The sequence below is a fragment of the Coenobita brevimanus genome, chromosome 90, assembly GCF_032717465.1.
Source record: "Coenobita brevimanus isolate Jiangsu-jjx chromosome 90, ASM3271746v2, whole genome shotgun sequence".
In the NCBI taxonomy this organism is placed as follows: domain Eukaryota; kingdom Metazoa; phylum Arthropoda; class Malacostraca; order Decapoda; family Coenobitidae; genus Coenobita; species Coenobita brevimanus.
Window position 1 is genome coordinate 26,554,745 of NC_137043.1, and position 22,625 is coordinate 26,577,369.

The 22,625-nt window shown below is 44.0% G+C and overlaps 1 protein-coding gene across 1 annotated transcript in view; it reads right to left on the bottom strand.

Annotated features, from left to right (window-relative positions):
• The window catches only part of l(2)gd1 (lethal (2) giant discs 1), a 119,391-nt gene that overhangs the window by 69,064 nt on the left and 27,702 nt on the right, over nt 1-22,625 (bottom strand). The window contains exons 6-7 of the mRNA XM_080281651.1: nt 4,795-5,155; nt 3,273-3,415 (exon numbers count right to left, since the gene is read on the bottom strand). Of these exons, the coding sequence (XP_080137777.1) occupies nt 3,273-3,415; nt 4,795-5,155 (504 nt within the window). The remainder of the gene's footprint in view (nt 1-3,272; nt 3,416-4,794; nt 5,156-22,625) is intronic.

A 22,625-nucleotide genomic window follows, 5' to 3' on the forward strand; every position in this document is an offset into this window, starting at 1 on the left:
CCTATTATACTAAGAAGACAAATGCCCCTATGATTACCACACACTTCTTTTTCCCCTTTTCCTTTGTACAAGGGAATAATTATACCTGACTTCCACTCCTCCGGGACTCTACCTTCCTCCCAGGCCAATCTGCACATCTTCCACATCCATTCTACTACTATCTCTCCCCCATGCTTCAGCATTTCACTACACACTCCAACAATTCCTGGGGCTTTCCCCCAATTTGACTTTCTTCATTGCTTCCACAACTTCTATCCTACTGATTTCTTCCTGTCTTCTCACCTCCCTCCTTCTCCCAGCCATTCCCCAGCCACTTATACTCGCATTACTTCCATCCTATATGTTCAACAATTCCTTAAAGTGTTCTCTCCATCTGCTCACTTTTTCTCCCTTCTCCACTAGTAATCTACCATTTTTATCTTTCACTCCCCTGCTAACTTCACTTCCACCCAGTCTTACTCTTTTCACCTCTCTCCAGAACATTTTCTTACAGTCCCTCCACTTTACACTCAAATTCCTTCCAAATTCCTCATCCAATCTCTTCTTACTCTCTCTTACTAATCTTTTCACCTCTCTCTCTCTTTCTACATATAACTCTCTCTTCCGCCTCTCAACTTCTTCCACGCCCCTATTTCTCATCCATTCATTGTTTGCTTTCTTCTTTTGTGCCACAGCCTGTCTCACCTCTTCAGTCCACCACGCTGTTCCTTGCACCCCCCTCCGTCTTCTCTTCCTTCCACACACCACATCACATGCTGCACATATTTCTTCCGTAAATATCCTACACACACCTTCCACGTCTCCCATCTGCTCCAATTCATATTTGCCCAATCGTTCCTCCACTTCTCTCTTATACTCTGCCTTTTTCTCATCCTCTTGTAACCTTTCCACTCTCCTTGCAACTACTCCATCCTCTCGTCTTTCCCTTCTTCAATTCCTCCATCTTACTTGAATTCTAATTCTGGCCACCACCAAGTAGTGGTCAGAAAGTCCACTCCCCCAACCTCTATAAACTCTTGCATCCTTTACACATCTTTGCATCCTTTCATCCACACACACATAATCAATCATTGCCTTCCTTTCATTCAGTTCACCACCCACCCTTCTCATCACTCGCCATGTATACCTGTGGATCATTTTGTGCCTGAAGAGGGTATTGGCTATCACTAACCCCCTCCCAGCACAAATGTCCACTAACGCACTTCCATTCTCATCTATCTCAGCAGGAACACCCCACTCACCAACTATTCCATCCACCTTCACATTCCCAACTTTACCATTCATATCACCAATCAAAAACACTCTCTCATTCCTTCCAAACTTTTCCATGCACACTTCTACATTTGTCCAGAACTCTTCTCTCACTCTTCTAGCACGATCTTGCGTTGGTGCACACACACACACAATCGCCCACATTTGTATTCCAACTTTCAACTTTACCCACACAATCCTTGACCCAACTGATCCATACTGTCTTATGCTCCTCTTCCATCTTTTACTCACAACTATACATACTCCTTCCTTTGCCCTGTCATTCTCACCTACTCCTGCACATATACCTCATCCATACTCCCATTCTCTCACACTTTCTCCTCTCCATTTTGTTTCAGTTATTCCAAATACATCCACTTTCGCACCCTCAAGCACCTGGACAATCACTCTCTCTTTCACCTCATCATTCGCTCCCCTTACATTCCAAGTTCCAACCTACTCACCTCTCTGAAACCTTGGATGACTGAATTATGAAAATGTATTGGTTGCATTTGTTCCTGCAACCTCTAGGCATTATTCCACTTACCAAGGACCTCTAGTGGCAGAAGTGTTTATGAAGGCTATAACCAACTCTTAAAATTCAAAAAGTTACTTCACGCTATATACAATCATCCAGAGATGGCAACAGTAAATTAGAAAAGATGTCATGGGACTCAAAGGGTTATGGCAAATGATTCATTCTGCCAGATCAACACAAATATAAATACAGTCGACCCTCTGACTTCGCGGGGGTTAGGGGCCTGAGACCCCCACGAAGATCGAAAATCCATGTAAAATTGGTGCCCCCCCTTAAAACACCCCTAGCCCCCCATTTCCTTCTTTAATGAAAGAAAACCCCTGTGTACATGTCAATAAACACTTTATTTATAATTAAAGTATGAAAAAAGTAATTTAATTGCATAGGTGGATGGCCGCTCACACCGCTCGTCACAGCTACACTCTCACCCTCCACCACCGTTACCAGGATTTTCCCATTCTACCTTCTCCAGCAGGGTCATTACCTTCTGGAACTTTGGGGTGCCTTCAGGAGATGTCTTGGCTGCTCTCTTAGGGCCTATGGTAGATAAAATGATGGTGTCACGGAGAGATCAGCGAGTAGAAGCACACACAAGTGTGGTCACAGTGAGAATGGGTTTCGGGACAATTCGCCGTCAAGTCAATTCGCAGTCACGGCAATAACAAGACAATTCGTCGTCAGGACTTTTCGCCGTCAGGACGATTCCCCGTCATTGATTTACATACAATAATAGTCTTTTAAATATACGAGTTTTAAAAGTGGTGGTGGTTTAATGTTTTTATAATAAATGTAGTGACATCTGTTGAGGTTCAGCCATATCTTTCCCCACGGTTTGCGTCCACTATGGCCGATCAGAATAACAAGTTGGATATTGTCATTTGAGATGAATATATACTTGTACCTCTTCAGAGTCGTTTTAAAATATACCCAGGATGTTGTAGTACCAATGAAAATTAATGAAGACAGCTATGGGTGACGCTAGAATATAATTCAAAGTCGACCACAGCGAAGTAGAAACATGTTAATTATTGGCTAAAAGTGCAACTTATAAATAATATCCAAAGCCTACGCTATTGAATGAACATAGACTTTGATAGATCCCCCTGATAATTAGTTATTAAAGTATTAATTATTCAAAAATAAGTATATTTATAGAATGACAGGGAATCGTCCAGGGTGCGAATTGTCCTGACAAGGAATCGTCCATGTTTTGACGGCGAATTATCTCCAACCTGAGAATGAGAGAGCCTGCCGCAAGAGATTCAAAACAATGCGGGGGTGGCACGGGTGGCGCTGCTGGGGGTGTGCAGCGTGTGGCGCACGATTTGAATGTGTTTCCATTTTTCTCTGGACTTCAAAAAAGGTGATTTGGTTTCCCTGGTGACAAACCGCGAACAATCAAAACAGAAAACAGAGAAACCGCGAGGACAGAGGGTCGACTGTACTACAAATAATGACATGTAAACTAAGAACACACAAGAACCTTAGCTTTATCCCTCTGCTCAGTGTATTTGGCAAGGCGCTGCTGCAGGGCATCAAGAATGGACGTGGGAGCTGGGGGACCAGCAGGAATACCTTCACTGTGATCTGCTGGGGGTGCCGGCTCTGCAGGTACCTGTACTGGGGCTGAGAGGAGGTCAGTAAATGACAGCATGCAATATTTATTTTTGTACAAGGCTTTTGTACACCATAAGTCCTCATTATGTGTGTTGGGACATATCCTTCAATATCACAACTTTTTCCAGATATAGAGTATGGTACTGTATGCTGGAGGAAGCTGGTAAATTTGTTTTAAAGATAGCAAGGAACTTCAGTAGGTACAATCATGCTTTTTGGTATACCAAGGGACTATGTCAAGTGAAAACCCATCACATAAAAATGTATTATATACTGAGTTCGATACAGCATGGGCTCATTGGGGACATGGAGGGATTCAACGACAACATAACTTAAAATCTCAAAAACCCTTACCCTTTCAGGCTTGACTCTGGCACCCTTGGTAGCACCACATTTTCCACTTGGAATTGCATTCTTGCCAGACATGATTCCAATCACAAGTTTCAATATTTCACACACAAAAAGTTATCATTCTATTTAATAACGCACAAAAGTTATCACTCCATTTAATATCGCACAAAAGTTATCACTCCATTTAATATCACACACTGCAGTATTCATGGCACACTTACATTACAAGTATTATTAGGTGATAGCAAAGGTGTTTCAATGGCCTTGAGGCACAAGACAGAATGAAAAGGATTGATCAATGTGAATGTAAACACTAGGTGGCCATCTTGGCTCAAACATTTGACTGTCAGATTTCATGGGAAGCACCATGAATGCACAGGATTATTGTATATGGCCACCACAATGACTGCACAATATAAGTGATTTTCACCATTGCTATCGCAAATTTGATTTTAACTTTTAGTTCATTGTTCTACCTATTTAACACATACCAAACGAATGTATAACAAAACCTGAATGTAGTTCATCTGTGATTAATGTGTACATGTGTATGGAAAGAAAGAAAGAAAGAAAAAATGTGAACATAATATTTGCAGTAATGTTGCTTATACTGTACTTTAAAATATTAATTCACCCAGTCCATATAATTGCCTGAGTTAGGTTACCACTGTCCAGAACAATTAAGAGCTGGTGACTTGCCTACATCCCTGGAAGCATTACATCAAAGAAAACATCAATCTGCACCTTAAGGATTCAATCGGATGCACAAAATGACCTTTAAAAAAACTCCTCCCCCGGACCACTAGTACACCAGACGTCAGAGCAAAAATGGTTATGCAGTAAATATGAACTCAGACACTGACTCTACACCTGTAAGGATTACACAGAAGCAGATTTCAGTAGTGGTAAATGAGTGGTCACTATAAAATATGCAGGATAAGTGTGCCCCTGAAATGTGATGCCTACAATTGCAAGGCCACAAGTCCCACAGGGTGAATGGCAGCACACATCAGAGAGGTTGCATAATGCCTTCTTACCAGGGAGCATTTCTCTAGGGTTGGGTTGTGATGGAGGTGGAGGAGAGGAAGCAGATGGGGGTCCTGGCAGTGAGGTCAGGTCTACTGGTTGTCCTGCCTCAGCTGCCCTCAACATGGGCTCCATCTGCTTCATGGTGCGCAGATATTGCACGGCACATTCCTTATCTCCACTACGTTTAGCTGCAAGAGCTGCAGCCTTGTACTGCTCATGAAGTCTCCGCACCACATTGGCAGGGTCAGAAGAGGCTGCTGTAGGCAGTGAGGCAGGCTGTAAAGCAGGCTGAGGTGCAGGTCGAGGAGCAGGCTGTGATGCAGGCTGTGGTGCAGGCCGAAGTGGCTGTGGTTGATCTTGGGCTGGTGGCTATAAGAAATGGAAAAGAGGAAATTAATCTGTGTGTGTATGTGTATATGTGTGTGTATGTGTCTGTGTATGTGCCTGGTGATGGATGAAGGTACACTGATCATGAGTTTGACTTTTTATTCTATGATAATTACATGCAATATACAACAGTAATTATCATCATCATCATCTGGACCTCCTTTCACACCCTTGGGCAGGGTGAGGCGTACCAATGTCCAGACAGCCCAAGTGTGCCCGATCCAATAGGCCACACTTCCATTCACTCATCAATCAAGCCCCACGAATCCTGGTTCTATCTGATATACCAAAAACATTCACCACATTCCGTAGCTTCACATAAATGTATCCGACAGAATCAATCCAGATGCTGTCACGTTAAAATGGGATGCAAAATCCATGATCATGCACTTCTCACAACATTCATCCTGCCAGCTCGATCTCTTGTCAGTCCCCCTAGCCTCACCAACTTCCATACCTCTCTTCCTCACACACTCATCCACCATATCCCACCACCTTCTTCTTGGCCTACCTCGTCTCCTCCCTCGTTCAAATTCGCTCAGATACACCCTTTTAAACACTCTTTTGTTATCCATTCTCTCCACATGACCATACCATCCCAGTGCACTCTCTTCGATTCTGGTGTCCACACACATCCTCACTCCACAACTTTCACGAATCACATTATTTTGTATCCTACCCACTCTCTGTACTTCATATACATTCCTCAGCAGTCCGATCTTCACTGCTCTCATTCTTGGCTTCTCATTTTCATGCCACACCATAGTCTCACATCCATATGTTAAAGCTGGCTCTAACACTCCTTCATGTAAGCCTCGTGCAGCTGCAACACTTAAGCCTCTGTTGCTTATCAAGGCCTTCATGGCAACAGCTACTTTCCTTCCTTGTGTCACTCTACTTTCCACTTTCTTGCACATTTTCCTCTCTTTTCTATCACTGCACCCAGGTATTTGAACTCCCTCACCAATTCTAGTCTCTCTCCACTCACTGCAACATCACACTGGGAGTCACCTACTTTCTCAATACAGTAATATGAAATAACATGAAACAATATTCTCTTTTCCATCTCTTTTTATTGTGGAGGTGGTGTTAGATGATCCTACCCATAACTGAAGTAGTTAAGAGTAGGAATATCATTCCTTCATCATCCAGCCCTGTGGTGCCCCATGAGGAGTGTAGGAGCCCTGGGCTAGGCAAGCTGGTCCTGGAATTTAAGATGAGTGACGAGCCTCACTCATCCCTGAGTGGCATTACGTGTGCAATAAACCCCAACCACCTGTTAGATATAAACCTGCCCAGGCTCATTCCGATTGGAGCACCATAATTACCCACAAAACCATCAAGCGCCTGTGCTAGAGGGTACAGGGCATTGCGGTTCCCAGGCTGCCGTTTCCGCCCAATAGAGAGGGGCCCGAACCTAGGAGTAGCGCCCCAGGAGGCTGCCCTATCAGTGGGTGTATAATGGCAGGATAGTTGCAGTGCCAAGGCGCGCTTGGAGGGTGTCCCTGCAGCTGTCCTGGCAGGGTGCCCCGAGGCCACTACCACAGCCACTGGTAAGCTGGTGGGCTAGGGGTCCCAGATCCATTGCCTGGACCTGGGACTGTGCAGTGAATGGGACTTGTGCTGTGTCTGTCCCCCTTTATTAATACTGAAGATGACACAACAAAATAAGTTTCAAAGCAAGCCTGAGGACAGTAAATCACCCATGGGGATGAGGGTGGGTTCATGGAATGTGGGAAGTTTGAGGGGAAGAGCGGGTGAAGTCGTTGAGGCATTCAGTAGGAGGTGGGTGGATGTGGCGTGTTTGCAGGAAGTCCGGTACAGGGGTGGATCAGCCAGAAAGATTGTTGGGAAGGACTGTTGCTATATGTTGTTTTGGCAGGGAGGGAAAGACGGATATGGAGGAGTTGGTGTGATGGTTGCGGAGAAATGGGTGGAATATATTATGAATGTTTTGAGAGTAAGCGATAGAATATTGGTAGTGAAAATTCTGTTGGGAAGAAAGATAGCTGTGATTATATCGGCATATGCTCCACAGGCAGGATTGGATGAAGCAGAGAAAGATAGATTTTGGGATGATTTAATACGTGTAGTGGGTGGTATGCGAGATGATGAAATAGTGATTTTGGGAGGGGACTTAAATGGTCATGTAGGTGAAGCAGCACAAGGTTATGAAGGAGTGCATGGGGGATGTGCGTATGGTCTAAGGAATGCAGAAAGGGAAAGGATACTCGAGTTTGGGGAGGCAACAGACATGATTGTGTGCAACACATATTTTAGGAAAAGAGACAGTAGGTTAATTACGAATGAGTCTGGGGGAAATAGCAGTCAGATAGATTATTTTCTGGTTAGGAGGGCCGATAGGAGGTTAGTGAGGGATGATAAAGTTATAGGAAGTGAGGAGTGTGTGTAGCAGCACAAACTATTGATTTGTGATATAGTGCTTAAAGAACAAGTGATGAAAAAGAGGACTTATGTACCTAGGAGGAAAATATGGAAGCTGAAAAACCAAGTAGTAAGGGATGCCTTCTATAGCGAGTTGAGGAGAGTGGTGGCTGAACAGGGAGCTGTAGACATAGGCATTAATGAACAGTACAGAGCCCTCAAGAACAATTTCTTGAGAGTTACTGATGTAACATGCGGTTGGACAAGAGGACCACCAAGACATAAAGTAACTTGGTGGTGGGATGAGGGTGTAGAAGCTGCAGTTAAGGAGAAAAGAAGGCTTTTCCGGGAATGGAAGAAGGGTGGCAGAAAAGAGGAATATTTGGCTGCCAAGCGTAGGGCTAGAAGAGAGGTATACAGGGCAAAGTCTGAGTCACAGAGACAATTACTTGATAACCTAAATCACGGGGGAAAGGAAAAATATATTTAGGGTGGCAGGTCAGGTGAAGAGGGATAATCAGGATATTATAGGTGAGCAGTGTGTGAAGAATGATGAAGGAAGGGTAGTGGTGAACAATGAGGATATTAAAGATGCATGGAGAGAGCATTATAACCGGTTGTTGAATGAGGAGTTTGACTGGGACAGGGAAGGTTTGGAGCCAGCAGATCCAGTGTCTGACCCTTGGCCTTTGATTGATACTGCTACTGTGAGTGAGGCACTAGGCAGGATGAGGGTGGGGAAGGCAGCAGGTGCGTCTGGGTTGACTGCCGAAATGTTGAAGGCCTCAGGCGATATAGGGGTGAGTTTAGTCACTGACCTGATAAATAGGATTATTTATGAGTGTGTTGTCCCAGATGATTGGCTGAAGAGTGTAATTGTAAATGTGTATAAAGGGAAGGGTGATGCCCTGGAAAGAGGAAATTATAGAGGTATAAAGCTTTTAGATCAGATAAAGAAGGTAATGGAGAGAGTTTTAGAAGGTATGATTACAGAAAGAGTGAATATTGATGAGATGAAGTTTGGGTTTATGCCAGGTAAGGGGACCACTGATGCCATATTCATTGTTCGACAGCTTCAGGAAAAATATACTGGTAGGAGAAGGGATCTTTATTTTGTTTTTGTTGATTTGGAAAAGGCCTTTGACAGAGTCCCTACAGAGGTAGTGAAGTGGGCAATGAGAAAGCTTGGCTTGGAGGAGTGGCTGGTTAGGGTGGTTATGGCTATGTATGTGGGTGCTCACACCCAGGTAAGACTGAATGGAGATTTGAGTGATGAGTTTTCCGTGAATGTTGGTGTGCATCAGGGGTCAGTCTTGAGTCCCATGTTGTTTATCATGGTACTTGAAGCCCTTTCACGTGACTTTAGAAAGAGACTCCCGTGGGAGTTGTTGTATGCTGATGATTTGGTGTTGATTGCAGAGAACAAAAGGGAGGCGGAGGAAAGGTTTAGGAAGTGGAGAGATGGTATGGGGCACAAGGGTTTAAGGGTAAATGCAGATAAAACAAAAGTGATGATATCTAGGGTTGGTGGCGGTACTGTCAAAGACGAGGGAGAGTAGCCTTGTGCAGTTTGCCACAAGGGCGTGGGAAGTAATTCCATTTTGTGCAGTGTGAGTGATAAATGGGTGGATAAGAGATGTAGTGGTATCAGAGGTAGACTGCGAGATAATGCTGATTTTATGTGTACGGCGTGTCGGGGTGAGCAGGTGGAGATTGTCAGACATGAAAGGATTGAACTTGCTGGTGAATCTCTTGAGTGTGTGGAAGAGTTTTGTTATTTGCGAGACATGTTGTGTGCTGGAGGTGGGGCTAGAGCTAGCTCTGTGGCTAGGGTGAGAAGTGGTTGGAAGAAGTTCAGGGAGCTCTTGCCTCTCCTGACATTGAGAGGACTCTCCCTACGTGCTAAGGGGTCTTTGTATGCAGCATGTGTTAGGAGTGTAATGCTGTATGGTAGTGAGACCTGGGCAGTGAAGGAGGAAGATATTTTCCGGCTTAGACATACAGAAATGACAATGATTAGGTGGATGTGCAGTGCGTCCCTGCATCCAAGGCCTGGAGGGGCTGAGTTTACGATGGAAGAGTTGAGAGGTAGGATGGGACTGGAGTGTATTGGTGTTGTTATGAGGAGAGGTAGATTGAGATGGTTTGAACATATGGAGAGGATGGGGGATGATAATTGGGTGAGGAAGGTGAGAAGTGTTAATACTGGGGGTGGGGTTACGAGGGGTAGACCGAGAAAGACATGGGATGAGGTCATTAACCCGCCCCGTCCTGTCGACGTATGGGTACGTTGCAACGATTTGCATTTGCCAGTCCCGGCGACGTACCGGTACGTCGTGCAATTGCAATGTGCATAATTTCGACAATTTTCAAAATTCACGCTTGATTTGCGGTACATACCCTCGCATGACCTTCCCCTACCTGCCACCAGGCGGGGACACTCGGCGACCCCGCGCGACCTGCGCTAGCCCACCACTCGTCCACTCACCTGGTAGCCACGGTCCTGCTCAGACATGGCTAAGAGAGGTCTCTCAGACAGCGAAATTCAAGTCGCCCTGGACACCTTTACCGGCAACAGTGATTCCCCACTGGACGACGAGGATATGGACAAGGATTATGTGCAGCCAGAGGAGGAAGAAACCACCAGCAGTGACGAGGAAGTTCCGTCTCCCAGGAAGCTGCAGTACATGACTTACCGTGCTGCTAGAGAGGGGCAGCAGGCAAAGAAGGCACGTGCAATATCCTATCCCTATCCCCAGCGTGATTTGGAACCAGAATTCGAGGACGAGGACGAGGATGAGGACGATGACAGAGCCGTGGGATGTGCAGCCACGTGGTATGGACGTGAGGTAATAACACATCGTGGCCCAGAGCGCACACCACGTCGTATGAGCAGGTATGGGCCTAGCATTTTGTTTGGGGAGCTAGGAAGTCAAGTGGAGGGAGTGGGGAGTGAAAGGGAAAGTCCAGGGAGGATTAGGGAAAGTGAGAGTGACGTGAGTGAGTCATTGCTCTCCCTACGTAGCGTGGGGCGGTGTAGTGGATCATGTGGGCCAGTGCGGGTGCGTTCCTTATCACGTGGGGTTGTGAGGGAGGGGGAAGGTGGGGAGGAACCACTCCAAAGCACGTCTTATGCTCCCCAATATCCCCTAACACGTGGTCGAGCTAGGGTGCGTGAGAGAGCACGTGGTGTTGTAATGGAAGGGGAAGGTGGGGAGGAACCACTCCCCAGCACGTCTTATGCTCCCCAATATCCCCTAACATGTGGTCGAGCTAGGATGCGTGAGAAAGCACATGGTGTTGTCATGGAGGGGGAAGGTGGGGAGGAACCACTCCCCAGCACGTCTTCTGCTCCCCAATATTCCCCTATTTCATCCCCACAGGCCCCTAATGTTCCTCAAGGCCGTAAGGGTAAGGGAAAGGGAAAGGGTAAAGGCAGAGGGAAGAGGAGTGACAGTGAGGAAGCCCTCCGCACTCCTTCTCCTCCACCTCCCCAACCAGGATCTCCTCCCCACCCAGACGAAGGCGGTGATGGGGATGATGGGGACGAGGGATTTGTGTCGTGGGATTGGGAGGATGGGAGTGATTTTTCTCCCCTCATTCACCCCTTCACTGAGCAGGGGCGATCTGGCTGCACTGCTCCAGGAATTCACCGTAATTCCACCAGGTTGGATTTTTTCCACCTGTTTTTCAGTGAGGCATTTGTTGATCAGATTGTATACCAAACCAACCTGTTTGCAAGCGCCCAGCGCCTAGAGAGTGAAAGATTGGGAACAAGAAGTAGGCATTCTATCATCTATGATTACCCTGTCTCCCTTCCAGAAATGTTATTTTTTGCCCTGGTCCTTTTGATGGGTATTATAAGAAAGAATAGAATTCCTGCTTACTGGACTAGGGACCCTGTTATGTTTACCCCAATATTTGGTCAAGTGATGAGCCGTAATCGGTTTCAACAAATTCTAAGTCGCCTCCATTTCTATGATGCTCATGACCCTGCAAATGCAAACAACACTGATAAAATGAGGCGAATTAGGTTGGTCTTTGATCACCTCAGGCAAACCTTTCGTTCCTCATTCTATCCCTATAGAGACCTCGTCATAGACAAGAGTCTCGTGTCGTGAAGAGGCAATATTTCATTCAGACAGTATATACCCAGCAAAAGGCACCGTTTTGGGTTCAAGATCTTTGTTATGTGCGACTGTAGGACTGGATACGTGCAAGACATAGTCTTGTACACCGGTGCACAGACAGACATAATAGAAGATCGAAGTATTGGACTGTTGGGAGCAGTGGTAAAGACGATGATAGAAGACTACCTTCATCGTGGTCACGTTCTCTACCTCAACAATTGGTACACTAGCCCTCTTCTCGCTCGTTATCTTCACACGCATGAAACGGGAGTCTGTGGAACCGTAAAGGTGAACCGGCGTCACATGGCCAAGGTAGGGCAGAAACTTGCAAGGAATGAGGTTGTTTTCTTCAAAGCCAACAACATCCTTGCAACAATGTGGAACCACAACAGAGAAGTAAGCCTCTTGTCCACGGTTCACCGCCCCTTGATGCACCGTACTGATTCCGTAGATTACCGTAGCGAGAACAGGTGTTGTGTTTGGAAAATTGAGTGTGTTATGGATTACAATATAAACATGCGCCTCGTGGACCAGTCAGACTCCATGATATCGACGGCAGAGTGTGCCAGGACCACGATGAAGTGGTATAAAAAACTGTTCTTTCACTTGCTAGATATCACTGCTCTGAATTGCCACCACCTTCACGCCATGACAACAGGAGTTCAGGAAACATTTGAAGGGTTTGTGAGGGAGCTCACAAGAGAAATCTTTGCAAAGTATGCTGTTGAAAGGCCCCAACATCGCACCCGCACTGCCCCTATTGGCCAAACTCCCCAGAGAATATCCAGCCGCCATTTCCCCACTCCTATCCCTCCCCAGCCAAACAGACCAAGGCCCCAACGCAGGCGTCACGTGTGCAGTAATTCCCAGGTGAAACTCACGACACAGAGGAAGGACACCCGCTATGAGTGCGTGCAGTGTGACGTGGGTCTCTGTATTCACCCATGTTTTAGTGAATATCACACGTTGATGCAATTTTAGTATGGTGCGAATGCGAAAGGACGCAGAAATTATGAGGTAAATGTGACAGACAGACGCTCAGTGAAATTATCAGTCATGTTGCTCTCCAAATATTAGTATAAAGTGCATACGGGTAGAACATAAGTGAAAACATTGTATGTAAGTATATAAATCTGCCCTAAGTTGAAACTTACATAGCGAGGGTTTTATGATGCGATATTCTGTCGCTCAGTGCAATAAATACGGCCCATAATTATACAATTATTATTATTGGAAATTCTTACGGGTATAATATAAGTTCAAATTATTGTAAGTGCTGATATATATTCTAAGTTAAATATTCATAGCGTGTGTATAGATGCGATTTCCTGACGCTCAGTTGAATGAATAAGGCACGTATTAGTGAAAATAAAAGTCAGCAAGTGATAAAGTGAGTAATTAGTATATAAGTGTGTGAGTGAATTAGTATATAAGTGTGTGAGTATTATGTTTGTCGAAACATTCCTTGCGAGGGTATTTTCATGCGATATTCTCAAACTCACTTGAATAAATAATGGCAGTAAGTATGTACAGTGCATTATAAGGGTGTAAACGTGTGTAATGTAAGTGGGAAATTATAAGTGGAGTGAATAAATAAAGTAGATGATGAAACATGAGTGTTTGAGATCGTGGTTGCTACGTGAATATGCACTAGCATATCGCTAAATGCCCTCGTAATGAATGAATATAATTGAAAACCTTTACAGTGGTGGAGGAAAGGTTCTATGTAAAGGGGAAAATAATTGGAAAGTGATAAAACAATTTGGTATGTTGAAATACGAGCCACAGCGAGTGCGCTTACTAAGCTGATGTGCGCTATACTTATGCTGCATGTCATCATAATGAATGAAAACATCTGAAAACACTTACAAACAGTTGTAATTGGTAAAATGTCATTGAAACAGAAGTATACAAGCAGAAAAAATGATAGGTTGACTCATACCTGACACTTAGCATATAGCATGTTACGACTCGGACCAAACTCGCTATGCTCGCGCGATGGTACAATGCTTATTTTTCATATACTGTATATGTGTCTGAAATCCATTATATTGTTACTGTTGTTGTTTATTAGTTCAAATTCAATAAATATAGAGGTGTTGTGTGTTGTTTCTCCCATTATTCCTTACCATAGAAAACGTAAACGCATATCCAGCCCGTTACAGAACATGATACCTGCCGGGGGGAACCGCACCTGTACGGACCACTTATAGACCGCGGGAACCACTTTCTTTGTGATTTTCCTTCGTTTCTCGACCTAAGCGGAAGTTTTAGCAAAAAAAAATTTTTTCCAAAAAGGCTCGGGACTGGGGGATGTCATAGGTGCGGAAAACCTCGGGACGTGACGGGTTAAGTGTGACCTCAGGGTTAAGGGACTGAACAGGGAGGCTGCAATGGATTGTGCAGCGTGGAGAGCCGCCATTAGGTGACCAAGGCTGACACATGCAAGGATGTTGGAGCCTTTCAAAACGAAAACGATATGATTATCTAGTTACCATACTGTATATGTATGGAGCATGTGTGGAGTGATGCATATGGATTGAATGAGAAATGATGAAGTGTGAAGGAGAACTCGAGTTATGTGTGAGATGGCTGATCGAGTTCAGCAGAGAGTGTTGCAATGGTCTGGGCATACAGAGAGAATGGATGAACAGTGACTGGTGAAAAAGATAACTGGATCGGATGTGAGGCATAAGGCTGAGAGGAAGACCACGAACAGGATCGATGGACAGTGTGAAGAGAACGTTAGAAGGTGAGAGGGATGTCTGTTGAGCATGGAAGAATGGCTGCGCGTGACTGGAATGATTGGAGAGGAACTGTGAATGAATAAATGGTGACACGACCCTGAGGGGATATTCTCCGCATTTGGTCTGATAGGCTGATCACGTCAGGTGCAGGTAAGGGGATGGGTCCATTATGATGTGGCAGGGGTAAACCAGCTCTGCTGTCAGGCCCTGCTGTGGATGTTGCTGACTGCACTGCGCAGTTGACCCTCGTGTGGTGTGGTGCAGTGAGGATCTGTCCCTTCTCCCCTTGGGGCTAAGATACGAATAAATGTGTTGTGTGTGGATGAGTAAATTGGTAATGTGTCGTCCTGTCTCAACTACCTCCCTTTCTTTGGGGGAAGCACCCTAGGTATATAGACAGATAGATGGTTACCATCCCGCTTAGTAAATGGTTTCCTGGTGTACAGGAAACCATATGGCTTGTCACTCAATGCAGAGTCACTTATAGACAGAAGGAAGACGAAAGAATGAAGGAAACACAGAAAAAGAAGGAAGGAAAGAAGGAAGGAAGAGAGGAAAGGGCAGTCACCGAAGGGCAGCACTACATCAAGTGAATAATGGTTTCGAACAACCAAATCACAGCACCTGGATAATGGACGTCCGGATAATGGACGGATTACTGTACAGTAATCCCGCATATTTCGCGGTAGTTACGTTCTTGTAACCCCCGCGAAAAGTCAATTCCGCGAATACTCTATTAACAATTGAAAACTTGCACTTGTGTCCACCATGCTGCCCATCACACAGTCCATGTCCATACTGATTGCGAGACAATTCGCCGTCAGACAATTCCCCGTCAAAACATGGACGATTCCCCTTCAGAACAATTCGCACCGTGGACGATTCCCCACCATTCTATAAATATACTAATCAATACTTTCATCAATATACTTATTATCAATTAATCAATACTTTAATAACTATATTTCAGGGGGATCCAGCAAAGTCTATGTTCAGTAGCGTAGGTTCTGGATATTATTTATTAGTTGCACCTTTAGTCAATAATTAACTTGTTTCTTCCTCGCTGTAGTCGCCTTTGAATTATATTCTAGCGTCACCCATAGCTATCTTCATTAATGAAGGCGAATTGTTGTGTGTTTGTTGTGAATGCGAATTGTCCCGAAACCTCCATACTCATCCCGAAATACCTTCTTACAAGATTGAAAGCACATACTCCATTATGAAGGAAAAACGTAAACACCGTACTGTAATACACAATTATCCACACATTTATTAACAAAACAGTACAAAATAAAAAGATGCATTAACTGGTGATAGCAAACACTCGCACGGTCGTTTCTTAGCTTGTCCAGTAACACAATTTTCTCTGCCAAGGTCATAACTTGATCGTTTTGTCACTTTGGAGTTCTTACTAATTGTATTATTAGCCTTTGGTGAGGCTGGCTTACGTCCTGGGGCCATGTGGAAAGCAAGTGGGAGGCAAGAGGCTCATATCATAGTGTGGTTACAACCACAACAGCCACTTAAGGCAGTCAGGCGTGGACTGAAGAATGCGAGGCAGAGAGCAGTGTTGCCATATCCAAACAACGAAATTATGCTAGGGCAATGAAAAAATTATGCTAGATTGAGCATATTTGTTCCAAGTAAAAAATGAATTATGCTAACTTGAAGCTAAATGATAAAATTCTATACATATTCGTGCAACATATTAATTATATATTGTTTACTATGAAAATATTAAAATGAACCTATATACAGTAAGAGGATAAATATCGGTATCTACCCATACTGCTTTTTCCCACGAAACTTACGTTTTTCTGATGGATTTTGATGTGATTCGTTCGATTTTGAGCATCATTTCCTTCGAAAATAACCAGATTTTGAGATATGACCCCCCCCATCCCCCTGAAATAATGAGGGATCTTTGGGGAATCGGGGGTTATAGGGAGGGGGGGAAACACAGAAAATGGTCATTTCCGACTGAAATGAAGCTGAAAATCGAATGAATCATACCAAAATCCATCAGAAAAACCTAGGTTTCATGGGTAAAGTACAAAGCTCAAACTTAACCTAACCGAACCAAACCGAACCTAACCTAAAACCTAACCTAACCTAATCCAACCTAACCTAACCTAATCCAACCCAACCAAGCCCAAACTGAATGTAACCAACTATTCAAACATCTTCTTACCTTATTTGTCTCTCTCTGATTTGTAGCTTTTATAAAATTATTCTAAAAACATTCCATTCCATTCTAAATTATGCTAGAATGATTCTAAAACTTCTAATATGCTAAAAAATATTCCAGACTCGAAAATTTGATCAAATTTATGCTAAAAGAATAAAATTATGCTAGATATGGTAACACTGGCAGAGGGGCCACGGGAAAGGGACAGAGGGTGGCGTGAGTTTACCGCGCTACGATTGGAAGCTGCGGGAATTTCGTTTTTTTTTTTTTTCTGTATATTCAAGGATATTTTTGTTGAACTTATTAATGCTAAGAAAATCCGCGAGAGGGCAAAACCGTAGACAAAAAATCCGCAAAAAATCCGGGATTACTGTACTGTATTTCATTTAGTCCCAATATAAGAGAAGATGTAACACATAAATTATATGTTCAGAGTCAATGATGCAGTGTCTTGGGTGGCTGTGTACATGTAAGGATGCAACAAGTGGCAGCCTGGCAGCATTTGTTTACATCCATGAGCAAAAGCTAACTGACAATTTTCTCTCAGCAATGACCACTGTCTTTCATATTTCTTGTCCCTTACCAAAAAACAGAATATTATGCATTCTCATACATCTTGTTTAATTCATACTACTGTACTTTGACACAAAAAGTTTATGTAACACCAGGCACAGACCCAGCCAGTCACGAAATAGAAACTTTTGCTCATGGAGGTATTGTGTACATGTGTCAGGTCTAGAAATGCTAAGCTGATGAAATGTTGCCATCACTAATTTGGTGAATGTACAGTAAAGAATAAGTGCTAATTAATTTGTTCAGTAAAGAACAAATATGGTACTGTACTGTGTAAAAAAAAAAAAAAAAGTAAGCTTATGAAACTGTTAGTTCTGCCATAATATTCAACTTCATTGCATAGGTACATTATTAGAAATGTACTGTTTGGTTGGCTCTCAACCTGAAGAGTTAAGTACAGTATATCCTTTTTCCACTGTACAAACTCAGGTTCTTTAAGATGTGAAGTGTATTGTTTTTCTTTCATCTGATGTTATAATATATTGTATGCCTTTATTTCATTTTATTTTTTTTACTTCAGATCAATAATACCACACAATTTTAAGCCTGCCATTAACAAAACTTTTTTTTTTCTTATAAGAAGCCAAATTTAAAGAATGACATTATGTGGAAGGCCATCTGATACACATAAAGGGGATAAGACCAGATGGCCTATACTCAGCAACTCCTGTCTAGGGTGTGACAACTATGAAAATAAGATATGGAGAGCACACAAGTTATTCATGAAACTAAACGCTCCTGAGGGTTTATGGAATGTATCCCAATGAATGTTGAGGTGCTTGTGTACTGTAAAAGATTTGCTGATTGCTCCTGTGTGGTTTGTGGTATGCTGTCATTTAATGCTGTGAAAAACAGTTTTGCTTTAATTCAGTCAGATTTTTACTTGTTGGATAATGGCGTTTCTCGGACACTACAGCATAAGAAAATCAGGATCACTGCACTTCTGTTCCCTTTTAAGCATTTATTTGTAGACATAAATGCTAACTTTACTCAGTGGAACCATTTTATAGGAAGAAAGTTTGTCAGCAACTTGCTGCCAAAACACTGTCAAATATACCCAAGAGCTTTCTGTTGAGGTAGGCATAACCTGTAACTGAATAATGCTACATCAGAGGGCAGGCCTCATCCCACCTCCTTAGTGAAAAAATAGTACAGGCAATCCCCGGTTTAACAATGCAACTGGTTAAGTAAAAACCCATCGCTAGGTGGGGTATCGTGTCTCAGGGTTGATTAACATGTAAAGTATAAAGATGCGTTTTTGAACCTTGGGTTTCCACCCCAACCAAGTCCTAACCCCCCCCCCCCCAAAAAAAAAGTTCAAAGCAAACATAAATGGTCTAACAGCTGTAAAAGAAGCTAACCTAAGTCTGAAACCTGTGCCCATCTCGCATGTACCCAGTCAAGGTCACTGGATAATACGATCTCTGACTTGTATTCAAACTCGGTGGAGAAGCAGCAGCAGCATTGTATACAATCCCACCATCAGACGGTCCTGGGACAATACATCTGTTATGCATAATAATAATGTATGAACGACACAGAATCGTCCAAGGTGCGAACTGTTTTGACAGAGAATCGTTGTTTTGAAGGGGAATTCTCTTGACAGGCAAAGTGATCGATGAAGTGATCGGGATAGTCTTTTCAACGGCCCCTCTTTATGTCATTTTAGTTACTGTTCTCACTGCTGAGCTCCTTTACTTTCTTCTCTCTTATTTTCCAACATTTATTCAGAAATTCCTTTGACTTTTCAAAGCATTTTCCCTGGAACAGCCCTAATGCAAACACATGATATAATGATAGATGATGCAATTGGGATAGCCTTTTCAATAGCCCCTCTTTATGTCGTTTTAGCTGCTGTTCCGGTTGCTGAGCTCCTTTATTTTCTTCTCTCTTATTTTCCAACATTTAGAAATTCCTTTGTATTTTCAAGGCATTTTCCCTTGAAAAGCCTGAATGTAAGCACATGATTTATCAACTGATGATGTGATTGGGATAGCCTTTTCAATGGCCCCTCTCTATGCTGTTTTCGTTACTGTTCTGGTTGCTAGGCTCCTTTATTTTGTTCTCTCTTATTTTCCAACATTTATCTAGAAATTTCTTTGCATCAAAGCATTTTTCCCTGAACAGCCTGAATGTAAACACATGATTTATCGATGTCACAGTTGTCATCAATGCATGAAATATTTACTTTTTAAGGCTTTCATAAATATTAAAATTTATTTAAAATTATTATTATGTATTCCATGATAGGTTAGATATTCCATGGTAAAACACAAAATATTCTCTGTTGAGTCACCTAGTTGTCCACACTGTTTTGTACCTCTTCTCACGGGCAAGAATCCATACCCCCAAATGACAGTGTTCACTCCAACTATGACTAAAACACATTAATCTAAGTCTAAAAACAGTTTATAAATCAACCTAAACACAAAACTTAAGTCTAAAATATCATCAAAATCGGTTTAAAAAAAAAAAAAAAAAAAAAAAAAGCAAAACCAGGGGTAGCCCTACGATAGGCGGGGTAGGTTGGTATTTCTACCTCCAGCACTATTATAGGGTATCGTATCTAGGGGTACTGTAAATTGGGGTCTGCCTGTAGTTCTAACAGGTGACAACTCCTGCATGTCAAAGAATATTATGACAGTGGGGACAGCTATCCATGTGATTGTATCAGGGACTATCTAAAGGCCTGTGGTTAAAATACCGGATGTTGAATGCCATACAGTAATCACTCCAATATCCGGAGTAATAGAGCCATCGGTAGGTTCGGTTATTGGTTTCGTCCGGATATTGGGCCCCAGCTTATGGACTTGTACTTATGGACCCTAACTCAGAGAAACACCTATACAACTCCCTCTGGACATGCATAGCACCTATTTAACACCCAAATCACACCAATAAGGCACATAAATGACTGAAATAAATGCAAAATAAACATAAAATGAGGGTTTAGAAGTATGTTCATACATTAATAAACATTCTGGTACTTATGGACCCTAACCTAGCCTAACTCTGAAAAACACATTCCTACTGCACATGCATGAGGTAAGTATAGTATGGAAAAAAGTACAGTATGAAACATTCTGGTAAGTATAGTATGGAAAAAAGTACAGTATGAAACATTCTGGCTACTTACAGCAAGTCCCTGGCCACCTCGATGAATAACTGCCTCCTCTCGGACTCTGACAGTAAGAACGATTTCCTGAAGCACTTGCAGTACACTCTTCCTGAAGTCTTGCACTGAACTTAGTCAATAACACACAGAAGTCTGTTCTCTTCACAGTGTTCACTTTAGTCCAAATAATGTTCCATTTTAATTTAGTGTTGCACATTAACTTTTCCCAAGTTTTTTTTATTTTCCAAAGCCAAAACAAAGAGGGTTAGTTACGTTAAATTTCTTTTCTACTGAGTCTTTTCTCTCAACTTGAAAACCTTAACACAACACACCGTTTTTTTCACTGCACAACACTCAAAATTCCCGTGTGGTCTGGTGGAGAAGTTCTTGCTGTTTATTCACTGTCAGAGTCCGAGAGTATCACTGGCAGGCGACCAAGGGGTGCATCGCTGGGTCGTGGTGATGGCGTACCGACTGCAGAAGACTCTGACGAAAGCTGCAAACTCACGTCGAGCGGTGACTCCACTATAGCTGATGTGCTGGGCTGTGGCTCGGAGCATGAGGGCCTGTCTTGGGGAGGCAACGGAGCGGAGTGGAGCCAGGGCTTGGCACAGCGGGGGTCTCGGGCCTGAAAAAACTGACAATCGTTGACTGACGCAAGGACCGACGATTCTGGCGATTGATGATGCGCTGCCTGGAAGCACGCACTTCCTCCACGAGTCCTAAGGGCCCCATCTCCCTGTTGCAGTCCGGGTGTTCCAGGTAGTCTAGGACGAACTCTAGGTGTTCCCGGAGTGCGCTCAGCTTGGGGATGGCTGGAGTAGTGTCCTGCTGAGAGGAGTCCGCATCATCGTCGCCTTCGTCGTCGGAATCTTCAAGTTCGGGACTGACACCAGCAACTGAAGACGCGATCTCGATATCAGACAACGTCTGATACCCAGGATCGCCCTCGTCGTCGTCCAACCAATCACGTACATCGTCCACATCAACAACGTCGCCATGCGTACGTAGCCGTGCATGGAAGTCATCCACGTCAAAGCCCAGAAAATCGTACTCCACATCTGTTCCAAGAAGCAGACGAGACCAACCATTTTCAAGAGTTTTCACAGGGACTTCCTTCCATGCACTAGCCCAGTTGTACAGCGCAGACTTGATGTTGTAGCGGCGAAGGTTTTCCAAAGTCCGCTTGCCTCGAGTGTCACGTCCTTCCCTGCGCTCGTCCTCGTCCTTGAGAACAACCATCACCTCGTCCAGGAACTTCCGACGGTACAGGCGCTTTGTTGCCACGATCACTCCTTGGTCCATGGGTTGAATGAGAGCAGTCGTATTAGGTGGCAGAAACATGCACCTAATACGGCCATTCTCAGCAACCAAGTCCTTGTCGCACGGGTGGGCAGGTGCATTGTCGAGCAGAAGGAGAGCCTTTACCTGGTCACGAGGGATTCCCAGTGTCTTCGTCTGGTACTGGATGACCTCCTTGACGAAGTGACAGTGAAACCAGTCTTTGAAAATCACAGCTGTGAACCATGCTTTCAAAGAATGGTACCATACGACAGGAAGGACATCCATCACCCCACGAAGGCACCGAGGCTGCTTTGCACAGCCAACAACAACGGGCTTAAGCCGGTGCATGCCATTAGCACTGGCACAACACAAAGCAGATATCCGTTCCTTAGAAAGCTTGCGGCCAGGTACACGCTTCTCCGTCTCCTCGGCTAGAGTGTTCGTTGGCAGCGAGCGATAGAATAGGCCAGTTTCGTCTGCGTTATAGACTTGACCGAGAGTGAGGCCCTCCCTGTCGATCAAGCCTTTCACCTTGTGCCGAAACTCGTCAACTCCATCCTCGTTAGCGTCCAATGCTTCGCCATGTGCTTTACGGTTAGTAAGGCCATGTCGCAACTTGAACGCGAAGAGCCAACCCTCGGATGCCTTGAAGTCTAGGGCGTTGTGAAGCCTTGCAAACTTCTCAGCAGCAGCCTTCAGCTCCGTTCTACGTACCATCACACCAGCTGCACATTGCTGTCGGTACCAAATCAACGTGGATCGGTCGATTTCTGCAAACTTGGGGGTAAACATAACCTTCCTTTCCACGTTGCGTTTGCTTCTCGACGAGAAGTCAGCCGTGTACTGCATGAGTTTGTCTCGGGAACGTTTGATATCAAACAAAGTCGACCAGGCCAGGTTATACTCGCGGAGAATGCGTGAAGAAGACCAACCCGCATCAACTTTCTCCAATATCTCCCTCTTCTTTTCCAGAGTCAACACCACTCTCTTCCTTTTCTCAGGTGGCGGGGCCATCATCACACACACTAAG